At 41.2% G+C, this 12356-nt stretch overlaps 1 protein-coding gene across 4 annotated transcripts in view; it reads left to right on the top strand.

Moving 5' to 3' along the window:
• The window catches only part of samd4a (sterile alpha motif domain containing 4A), a 57931-nt gene extending 47076 nt beyond the window's left edge, over window positions 1-10855 (top strand). For all 4 annotated transcript variants that reach the window (XM_034116272.1, XM_034116270.1, XM_034116268.1 and 1 more), the window contains 2 exons: window positions 573-656; window positions 5298-10855. In XM_034116272.1, coding sequence (XP_033972163.1) covers window positions 573-656; window positions 5298-5326 — 113 coding nt within the window. In that variant the 3' untranslated portion in view covers window positions 5327-10855. The remainder of the gene's footprint in view (window positions 1-572; window positions 657-5297) is intronic.
• The last annotated feature ends 1501 nt before the right edge of the window (window positions 10856-12356 follow it).

The raw sequence follows: 12356 nt of genomic DNA, 5'->3' as shown, positions 1-12356 counted from the left end.
TACAGTGATATTTCATATAGCCATGCAATTAAAAGCAAAGAGCATCAGTTACTTTCCGTTATTTTGAGACAGTAAACTCAATCCAGTCTCAATCACTACACACAAAAGACAGCGTGATCCGGCTGTAATTGTTTGATGTAGCATGTGTCCCAGTGCTGGAGTTAGCAGTGTAGTATAATCTGATTATAGAGTCTGCACTCTGGTTGAGTGGACGGCATTGTACCAGTGGACTGATCTGACTGTATTATTTTGTTCTTGCCCACTCGTCCCCTGGTACCATTTTAGCATTATTATGATTCTGCTTGATTATGATGTAAGGCCTCGGATTAAGAGTGTGAGAAGTCATTCAACATTTTCTTGCAGCTTTCACCACATGAGAAATTAGTAAACAATGAAAGCATGAACACTGCCCTGGAGAGGATCAATTGTCAAATCATTGACTCAATGAAGTTCCCTTTACCTGCTACTGTGACAATCATAATCAAGATATTTTGTTAAAATCATCTCTTTAGTACGAATATAAGTGAGTCACTAATACTGATGTTGCTTCATGTTTGTGTTTGTTACTACAGATCTTCAGCTTCCAGTGACAGAGCCAGACATCAACAATCGCCTTGAGTCTCTGTGTCTGAGCATGACAGAGCACGCCTTGGGAGGTAACACCGTTTTTATTTGACTCTTATTATGAATATGTTAGTTGTTCATTAGCATGTGATGCTCCCCACCTGTCATCCTCTCTCTCTCTCTTACATTACATGAGCATTATTTTGCGATCATAGAGAAATGTAGTTCTTCAATACCCAGTACATGGTCATCATATCAGTCAGGTGTCTGGTGACTGCAGACTGCAGTGTCTGTCCGTTTTGTTCCAACTGAATTATCTCAGCTGTTGAAAAGGAATCCACTTTGGTTCCAGGCTGCAGTGGCACGGTTTGATTTGAAAACTTTTATCAGTTTCAATTCCCTCATTTTGTGGCCAGGATTTGTTGTGATAGAACTGCACAGGTAGCAAACAACTGGATGAACCTTGTAGTGTTTATACCTCACTGTATGTTGTAAAATGTCCTAGTTTATGTTAGCCGATCTTACGGGCTTATATCATACCCCGAGTTAAACTTGTAAACATGATACTTTCAGCTTCAGTTATAAAATCTTTTGTAAATGCCAGCAGTTGGATCCGACCTAGACACTTCTGCGTTAAGTTTTAAAACCTAAAGCAAACTATAAAGTGTTCGAACATCATACCAGTCACTCAATTAGTGAAACATTTTAACAATAGGTCGCCTAAGTTGATCTTAATAATACTGATGTTAAGCTGACTGTCCATTCCATCATCAGCTTTAAGTCTGGAGGTGTTTCACCCATCAATCATTTCGGACATGTTGAAGCCAAAGCAAGGGCTTTGCGTTATATTATATATTTTGGTGAAGTTTGGTTCATTAGTTCCAAAAGTCTACAAGTTTGAAATATTATGGCAATTATTTTAATTTCTGAAGGAAGTTCAGCTCAAAAGGTAAATAGAATGTGACGATCCACAGACGAAAGATGGTTGTAGCCAAGTGCCAACCTCCAGTGCTGAAAAATGAAGCCAACATCCATATGCCAAAAACTGCAGTTCCTTCAATCCCCATTAATATTGAAATGCCATATTTTACAGCAGAAATAAACATGTTTACTGCCTGGCCTAATTTTTTTGATAATTTCCCCACTATTACAACTGTTGAGTGGGTGAATGATTGAATAACTCACCCATATAAATGATATTAAAGGGTTTAAGTTACTCATTATTTAGGTTGCTGTTTGTTTGAACTGACAGGGTGACGTCAGAGCAGTTAGCTGCCTCACCCAGGCCGTCCTCAACTCCACCAACCTTTGGATTAGTCAGGATTTAGGCGCTGTCGTCACTGACAAGATGGCATTGACCCGAGCCACACACATAAAGAGAGACTACATCTATTATTGGTGCTCTTGGTTTATAGCAACATGGAAACCACTAGAAAACAATCTTTTCAAAGCTATGGGAATTTGAAAACCCTTAAATGGCCAACACTATGAAAATGCCTGAAAACACATAAAGAAAACCTAGATTATAGTGTAGTTGACATGGCATAAATCGACTCAGTCATTGGCTGTCCTGGCTTGTGCAGAATATTCCCATACAGTGAGTTTCAGTCTGGGTTAAAGTCAGTGCCAACTCCCCCCGTCTCAGAGCTGGTCTGAGGTCAGGACAGTGGGCCTCAGTGCTCGGAGCAGAGCAGTGGACAAGTGCTGCTTTGTGTGTGTGTTGGAGGAGGTTGTGTGTTTGGTGGAGAGCAGAACCAAAGAGTGTGTTTAACTTAGGAACAACTCAGACTTTCCCCTCGTTCTAGTCTTTTGCACACCTAGCCGGCTGTGGTGAGCTTCTCAAACACGACTTGGTAACTGAAGCCAAACATGCTACAGGAAATGCTTTGAAACACAATGTATCATGGGTACAAGAAGAAGAATGTGGATGTTTTATAACGTCCATTCTTTATTTTGCTGTGTGTGGCATCAACCCACCCTTTCAGTGTCATGATGAAATCAAATATTCCACCAGTGTGTAGCTTGATAACATTATCCTCCGAGCCACACCAGAGGCAACAGCTGTCAGCCTGTTGTTTTCCTCTGCACCGCTCTATCAGTATTTATACAGATGTGTTGTTCTCCCATCATGACAGTGTGGGCTCCGGCCCCTCACTGTTCACCAAGTCAGAAAACGCCTCAGGCCTTCCATCACTACTATTCTTCATATCAGATGGGATTTAATAAAACAGAGCTTAATAAATAATAAATAACCTGCAGCCAAAGAGCAATGGTTAGAACGTGCTAAGAAAAAATGTACTGCAGGAAAGCAACGGACAAGACAAAGAGAGGTACTTGTATATGTAAGAAGGCTAATACATATACAAATACATGAGTATAGTGTGGTAGAAATAGGTTTCCTTGTTAATTTTCTCTCTCAAATTTGAGGAATGTTGTCTTTTAATTCCACTGCTAACAGTTCTGTCTTCATCAGGACCTTTGATCCTAACTGATAACACTAACCCTATCTGAGTACGCTGATTCAGTTAACACGTCTGGCGTATAGAATCGAGGGTCCTGATGAAGACAGAACTGTAACATTGAACAGAGGATCAGTGGTTTGGATCCCCAGACCCTTGCTCCTGTAGGCATGGTTATGGTTCTGAAGTTAAAGGAGAGGTGTCATGGCCATTTCCACTGATCATAATTACATTGTTGAGGTATACTAGAATAGATTTATACTGTGCAATTTTCCAAACTCACATTGGTTTCTCATACAGCATCTCTGTAAAGTGTGTGTATTCACCGGTATTCACTCTCTGTCCTAAACGGCTCGTTGGAGCTCTTGCCCCCCCCTCCCTGTGAGCCTAGTGTGCTCCGATTGGTCAGCTCGGCCACTCTGTTCTGATTAGTCAGCCACCAGAGAGGCTCCGCCCATGTCTAACAGTGCTTTTTTCGGCTCGCTCTCAGCGGAACAACAGTCTTATAATGGCGTCGGTACAGCCGTATATTTTATACGCTAACTAACCGAACTGTACCTACAACTGTTGATATAGAAGAGTAAGTTATTTTTACCTGTAATAAACTACTACTGTTTGATGAGAAATCAAATCATGGTTTGCTATATATGAATGATATGTTATAGGAGCAAATCATTCAGGGAAGAAAGGATAGGCCTACTAAGTATTTCCATCAAACTTTATTTTTAGAAATGTACAAAATGAACATGCGTAAATATACATATATACACTGTATATCATCCATTCCTCCCCTTATAGGCGTTTTCGGCATCTTGCCTATCGCAGCTTTGTAAGCTGGTGCCGGGGCTTTTTAGGACAAGGCATCAGAGTGGGTCATCCCGTGTGTGTGTTGTCCGCTAGATACGCCAGGAGTTTCCTGATCTGGCTGGACGAAATCAAATGCAAATCACAAAATATTAGAGAAACTTAGTTGTGTTAGATTCGTTAGTAGTAGTTGTGGTAGGAGTGTGTATCTATCTAATCTATCTATCTAATCAACACAGTTAGCTTGCCAGCTAATATGCTAGCCTACGTTTGCTAGTTGTTCAGTGTAATATGCCAATCTACTATGAACAACAGCTAGTCTAGGCTAGCAAGAACATGTTTACAATTGCAATCTTATACGGGTAGTCTGCTACGTTCGGTCATTCATTGTAGCTGGCATGAAAACAATGTTTTCCCTAGCATGTCTAGCTCTAGGTAGCCTTGTTGTTTAGCTATGTAGCATACACGCTATGAACGGTAGCTTGGTAGCATACACGCCAGGAACGCCAACTATAATGTACTGACCGTACGGTAAATCACCCGGAGTATACTGTCTATGAGTATTTTGTGTGTGAATGCAGACATTCTCCTGCTATGAGATACATGTATGTAAGGCCATCTGCTGATATTGGAGTTGATATATGGAAACGCTAGCAACTTAGTTAGCCCAGTTAGCACTGTGTCAATGGCTTAGCAGTCCGAAACACGTTTACACATTTAAACAGTCGTGGTAGATACCTTGTTTGATAAATACACAAATAACAATGCAAACTTATAGGTTGTGTACCCGAATCTTCCCCTGCTCCAAACGGTCCAAACAAACTAGGAATAGCATCGTCCTTCAGTTTCAAATGCTGTGCATATCCGGCCTCAAACTGGGCAATGTTTTGGAAGCTTTCGTCTGTGAAATGCCGCGCACACAGTAACGTTCTTCGAACCTCTGAAGGAACAGTGTTAAACAGAAATTTCAACCACTGACTTCGTCGTGGGTTCTTCCGTCGGTAGGACAAACAGCTCAGATTTCTCCTCACATTTCAGGAAACAGGTCCTTGGCAGTGGCATGACTGGATCGATTGTGAACTGAACCAGAGCTTCCAACAGTAAATGTTAGGCTGGCAGAGGGTGCGGCCAGCGCCGCCGGGTGTGGCCATAGCTCTTCCGGATTGGTCCATTTTGTTCCGGGTACGGCATGACATCATGCCGTACCCGGAAGAATCAAATGGACAATGACGTATCTCCAACGAGGCGTTTTGGGGAGGTATTTTCTGTGTTAGAGTTTTACTCGCTACAGGGTGTACTTTGAGGGTTTTGACTCTGCACACCGTTTACATGCATAAAAACCTTCATAACACACAAGGGGACGGGTAATAACCGGAAAAGCATGACATGTGTCCTTTAAGTTGTTTTGGAATAAAGCATCAGCTCAACGACGTGTTAACGTGTCTTCCTCTCTCTGCTGTTCCTCTTTAGACGGTGCTGACCGTACATCAACGATATGAAGCGGAGACCTGAGCGAGAGCAGTGGGACGGCGCGGGTTCACGAGGCTCTCTCACGATAAGTCACCTCGAGGCCACCAGCCCTCCTGTCCCCTCTGCTTGTAGCCAATGGTAGAGCTCAACCAAAGGATCGGGGCGGGATTCAAGACCCCCCAGAGAGCGCCATCATCAAACGGCTAACGCTATCACATTGGCACCGTCCATCGGGTCGGAAAAAAAACACTTCCTGCTCCGCCAGCATCTGGGTGAGGAGAGAGGACAAGCCTTGAACACGGTCTGGACAGTGTGTGAACAGCGCCCCCACCCCCTGACCCCCACCCTCCGGCAGGCCAGAAGCAGTACTGCAGGCCAGCAGAAGGGAGACGCTGGCCTGCGGATCGGGGCCCGGTAACACTGAGGCCCCTTCCCTCTCCGACACCCTCGGACCCCCCTTCCCCCCCCCTCCCCCAGCACATCATCGACCACAGCTCGTGGCATTCTTCAAATCCATTACAGTACCTCAGAGCCAAAAACAAGACGAGCTAAGAGGAAGTTTGGGATTTCCTTGACTGTATTCGTCCAGCAAGGATGTTTGTAGAGCTCGGGAAGGGCCTCTTGCTCAGTATTTGGGGGGGGGGGGGGGCAAAACAAAATCATTTATTTGTATTGTATGTATTTATTGTTTACATAACGATGCTACTTTCAAAGGGTACAAAAACATGTATGAATTTCAGGTATGAATCGTGAAATTTTCTGTAAAGCCTTGGCTGTCTACCAGCTTTACGTCCCGAGTAGCCATCACGCTAGTTTACAACCAACGTGCTTATTCTTTATTTTAGCAGCCAAGACATGTCGGCTTGAACAAGAGAGAGAAAGAGAGAGGAGGGGGAGAAAGAGGCAGGTGTGTGGAGATGAGAGGTAGGAGAAAGATACAGGATGTAGTAGAAAAGAGAGTGGAGCTGAGGTGAAACTGGAAAGGGAAGCGGATGTTTAAAGGAGGACGGCGTCAGAGGCGGGACCTCTGATCAGCCGAACACGACCGAGGAAGATGACGCCATGTCTAATCATGTTGTTCACATGAGCGAGTGTCGGAGGAAGTGAGTTTGGCAGCGGTCAGTTACACATTGTTTATCCACAGCATGTACTGTATGAACTCTTTTGAATTCAGAGCCTTTGTAGGCAACAATACATTGAAAATGTAGAGTTTTTTTTATAAATGGGAGATTGATATTGTCAGTGGGATCTGTCTGCATGTTCAGATACTGGGTTTAGTTTGTTTTTTTAAAGCAGGGTGATATGCTTAAGCTGCATGTTACAACTAAATATCTTTTTTGGGGGGTACAGGAAGATTGTGAAATGTGGAGAAGACGACAGAGAAAACAAAACAAGAGGGCTATTTGGCTTCCACTCAGACCATGTTGCAACATGGGAGAAATCACACACTGTCAATCCATGAAGGGTAGCTTTCCCAGAGATTGTCTCATTAGTGCTTACCTCCACCTGCTGGCCGACCGCAGTCAGAGCGGGGCAGACGCCTGTGAACACGCAGGCAGATTATACACAGATCATTTATGAGCGTTATAATTAGGAAATGTTAATGCTGCAGGAAATCCCTCACAGATCGCTGTGTCACATGGTCTTCTGTCTGCTCCGGGCCTCTATAGAATTTATTTTCTTTCTTTTTTAAATACTGACTTCTGGTTATTCTGTGTCTTAATATTTATCCTCCGTTTATTGTGTCTGGTAGACAGACTTCATAAGAACAGATTGATGGAAAATAAGCTGGTATGAAAACTCTCCAACTAAACAGTCACCATCCAGGGTTATTGATTATTATTGTTTCGTTTCGTTTCCTTAGTTTGTTGCAATTCTATAGTACTTCCTTTGTATCCTGCACTTGATATGATAATGTGATACACTAAAATCCAGCTTTGGAGTCGGATCACATGGAGCAGATTGGAGGCAGAAGTGGAGCGGTAGAACCACAACAGGTGGCCATTATCCCGCCGCTTTGTTTCTTTGAGTCTGACGGTGGATGTTGGAGCTGAAGATGCTTTGTCTTCTCATGTCGCTCATCGCTAGAGGACCATGCCAGGGTTTGTGCACGTTTTGCTCATTAACAAACCTTTTAAAACACTCTGTGTTACTATAAACTATACTTATTTTATGTGTTTCCAACCTTCAAGGTTGCACAGGAAAGAAAATAATGATAGAAATAAAAAACACTACAGGACAATACATTCAGTGTGTGTCTAAAGAGCTCAAACATGCAGAAGAACTGTGATGGTGCCTGAGAGTGGATCAGATGCAGTGATGGCGGCTTGAAGCTGCAGTCTGGATCAGTGCACACACACACACCACAGGACAGTGTATGTGTGTTAGTGACAACAGTGCACTGCCTCAGTCGTGTGTGTTTTCTGCACCTTGAGTCTGTAGCCAATCAGAAGTGGTCTACACGTTTGAAGATGAAGATTCCACCAAAGCATGAACTGATGTCACACCTTTCTGTCTGACGCTCTTCGCTGAGAAGCATCGGAGCCTGTTCCGATGTCACTGCCATATGAATCAGTACTTAAAGTAGATACAATTATTTATTCTTTTTTTCATAATTTTTGCAGAGGTGATACTTTTACTCATTTAGGTGTATTATTATTTAAAGTACCATATGTATTAACATGTTATGGCTGGTGACCATACGTACATCTCAAATATTAACATAGTTATTATTGACTTTGACTGTTAACTTTTCTTTCTCGTCGTTGCTGTTGTTAAACTATAATCTTGTTTGTATCTATCAGTGTCATGTTGAGATTAGTTTTCATGTGAACTCGGAGCGTGATGCGTGTTCAGTTACCAAATTCACTTCAGAAGAACTGTCAGCAAACAGAACCAGCGGGGTGTTGTTGTAGGCTTTGGCATGCCAGGAAGTAGACTGGTCCATTGTGACCAGTTACCACCTCACTGCATGGTCCTGAGGTGAACAATCTAGGTTGAAATGTGTGTTACTTTAAAGAATGAGGCTGGCATTATTCGACATATCATAATGTCAACAAATCCTATGAAAAGACCAAATTCTAAAGATGTAGACTTTCAAAAGGAAACGGTGCATTTGTTGGGGACTATTTCCAGCAGCGGATGAATCTATATTTGGTGCTCTATGGATGATTTGAGGCAGCAGGACATTGTATGATGGATTGACTGAAATGAACTACAATAGTTTTGCATTGTAAGGAAGGAACACGTCAACCAGTGCAACAGTGAGGCTTATCGATGTGTGTTTTGAATCGTTTGGTAAGAGTATTATAGCAAAGAAGTGATATCAGGATTTGATACACAGTGTTGGTTTTGGTCTTTTCATAGGATTTGTTTATGTTAAAAATAGTAGAGAACATCACCAGACCTGTCCTTTACACATCATGTGTTAAGATAAACCAACCTGCAGTCTGTAATGTAATCAAAGGGATTATTGAAACTGTCGTACACTTGCAGTATTTTTATTTACTTCACCTTGCCATGTTTGAGTTATAAAGGTGTTGAAACAAAGTTTTTAGTTTTGCATAAAAACACTACTTTTTGTCTGTGACTGACAGCATTCATAACCTGAGTTTATGGGATGTTTCTATGCGTGCAGAGTAACATAGTAACGTTCCATGTTGTGTATTTGCAGTCACAGAGCGTCTGTGTGACGGGACAGTGGAGAGTTACAGCTCTGAGGGTCATTACACATCTCTTCAAACCAAATGCTTTATTTGTTCTAAATGCATATCAGCTCTGTGGGAGTCCAGGAGTGCTAACGCTGTGCTCACTGCAGTATTAACCGTTAGATATCGCCTTGATATTCCAAAAAAAACATTTAATGTACTTTAAGTTGAGACATATATGCTGTTTTGTATCTTTTACTTTTTGTCATAGGTTCTGCAGTTTTAGTATGTTGATATGGGATGCCAAGATTTCTCTTTTGTCTCTGTATGTTCAGCAGCATCCATTCTGTAACTAAGTGTTACCGCTTGACTGCTCCTTTATTTCATTTCGTTTTATTTTATCAAAGAGCCGATGTCCTGTATTGACTGCAGGCTTACATATATATTTGACAAAAGAATATTGTATGTTTAATAATAAAAAAACTCAAAAAGACAAAAAAGTGCAGAAAAAAAGAAATGGAGAAAATTGAAAGAAAAAAATGTGTAATTTATATTTTCAAAGTGCATGCACGAGGCGGGGGACGTCATATTTAGAATAACAAATGGCAGTGCCTTTTTTTGTACTCGAGACATTCACCCCAAATGTAAATGGTTTTATATAGACTTTAAAAGCTGTTGTGTTACAGGATGAAACGGCTGTGTCGGGCCACACTCACACTGCAGCTGCACGTCCCCGTTCAGACCCCCCCCCCCCACAGTGTTATGTAGATAAGGAACAGATGAAAGTGTTAACTCATCCAAGGATTGTCTAGATGTAAACCTGATCCACATGAGCATACTGAACACATGAAAGAGAGTTATTTTAGATTCGAGGAGACAATTTATAATAAGCTGACTATTTTCTTATTTAATTTGTCATTCATTCAGACTCAAATCTGTAGTAAAAATGTCTGGTAACTTCTTTCCATTGACCAAAATGAGATTAAAATGAGAAGAGAAAGGAATCGTCTAATATTTCCTCCATGTGTTTAACACTTAGTGTTCATGTAGACAGTACATCAATGTGGCAGCAATACTGACCAAGCAGAAGCTGAAACCATGAACACTGACTTGTACTTTCTTATTATAGTCAATTGTATTTAGATTAGCTTAGTCTTTACACGTAGACAATCATCTAAATGAATCCTCTGAGGACACAAGTTGAGGATCTGGAGAGAATATGATCAAGTTTCACCCAAATCCAATTCATAAATCAAAGCGAAACTCAATAAGTGATGTCCAGTTTACTGCACATGGTTGAAAATAAGTATTTTAAACTTTAGGCAACATTTAAAGCATCTTCATGTTTGATATTTGCTGCTCTCAAAAGCTAAATGTGATCAAACACAAAGTTGATCTGAATGTAGCGTGGGGGGTGCAGTGTGAGCGAGGCCCGGGCGGTGAACTGGGTCTGTTGTTTTCTGTCCTCTGTAGGTACTTAATGCTGATATAAAGTTATGAATTGCTCTGGTCTGTACAAACATGTGTGAATGAGTGTGAATGTGAGTGTGTGTGAAAACATTCAAGTGTTATTCAATGTGTCTTGCTGTATCTGTGGCGACGTACCAGAATGCTGTGACTTGGCATGCCCCCGTTATACATAAAGAAAAGTTGTAACTCCTCCAGCGTCTGTGTGTGTGTGTGCGTGTGCGTGTGCGTGTGTGTGTGTGTGCCTGTGCGTGTGTGTGTGTGTGTGTGACAGTAACAGGGTTTACATGGCCGTTTGTAGTGTTTTAATTCAGATGAAGCACCTATTCTGCCGGTGTAGATCTGCAGGTTTGAGATGGACTTACAGCATCGGAAAACAATTTAGCGCTTGATATCATACATTAAAGAACAAAGAGAAATGTCAACTGTTGGATTTTCCCTTTCACATAGAGTTATATGTGTTTGTATGTAAATGAATGCAAAGGCTAAATTCCCAAAGTTCCTCTCTCCCACACACTCCCCCCCACCCTGCCTGAAACTCCTCCATTGGACTCCTTTGTATATTTATGTAACATAGTGACATCACTATGTAACACTCATGCTTCTATTGGCTAGTGCTCCAACACATTGTACTTGATAGGCTGAAGGGCGGCACATATTTAAGCCCTTGACCAATAATATTAGAGCTGGCCTGCTTACCAATCAGAGCACATTTACTCACACACATTTGAAGTAGACTTCATGTCTTAGTCTTTTATTTTCGTGCCACTATATATTTCTATTCTCGTAGGGTGTTTTTTCCCCAATAGCTTTATTTATTAATTTGAATAACTTCACAAATCAAGATTTTTGCAAACAAAACATGATTCTGTTTTTTTTATTTTTAAGAAATCATATTTTGTCCCCCACATACTAACAACCTAAAAGATAATTTTAAACATATTTTCACACGCTGAAAGTAACCTTAACTTTGAATCAAGACTACTCAGGGAACTGTTGAGGAAGGGCGTGCACTATTCTGTGACACAGTGTCTTATTGATATTTACCACTGGAGGGTGCTACAGTCGTAGTGACTGCAATGAAAAACTAGTTAATATTTATAATACTTTCTTTGTGATCCAAATGTAACACAAACCAATCACTATATTATCAGTAAGGGTGTGATACCATACACTCCTATTGTGTCAGTGACACATTTGTACACTATCAAACGACAGTAAAGCCTGAGCATGCTCTGTGGGTCTTTCACCTCTCTGGATGTCCTCAACCAGGTAACGTCAGAACAAACTACGAAGGTTTACATTGTAGAGTGTAACACACTGTTAGAGGAGGCAGATTAAAAACCAGAGCCTCTGCTTAATGAAATACATGGATGTGATGTAACAGATCTGAGAGCTGCTGAGTCATGCCTCTGTCAGACATCCAGACCCCGACCAGCTCACTGGGCTCAGGGCCAGATGAACCCTCTCATTGGCCAAGGGGCGTTAAAATAGAGCTGTGGGCCCCTCTTGTTCTTCACAACCAGTTTGGATCCTTCCATATATGTTATGAGCTTGTTGCTTCCAGCTGTTACAGGTTCAGCGTGAACCTTCAGCCAGAACAAAGGTAACACAAGTAAAAACATCAATTCTTCATTGTTACAGTACTCCGTTACCAAATATACCGTAAAATAACACATTATGGAGTATTATTATCTTTTCAGAATAGAATATATATTATTTTACTGGATTTTGTAATGAATTTTTTAGTAATCCTAATACCTGAATCAAATTCTTTAAAAAAGAAAGGAGCTACATGTTTGTATGTGATACTAATGAATCACTTTAAAAGATGTATTATAATATAAATAGCTAACATTTACACAGCCTTTTTGTATCGTGTAGCTATGATGCTAGCAGAGAAAGACAATATAATGGGTTCAGTTTAAGTCAAGTGAACATACAT

This window comes from Trematomus bernacchii, unplaced genomic scaffold, assembly GCF_902827165.1.
Source record: "Trematomus bernacchii unplaced genomic scaffold, fTreBer1.1, whole genome shotgun sequence".
NCBI classification, from domain to species: Eukaryota; Metazoa; Chordata; class Actinopteri; order Perciformes; family Nototheniidae; genus Trematomus; species Trematomus bernacchii.
Note: the sequence above shows the minus strand (reverse complement) of the source record. Positions and strands in the feature narration are given on the sequence as shown.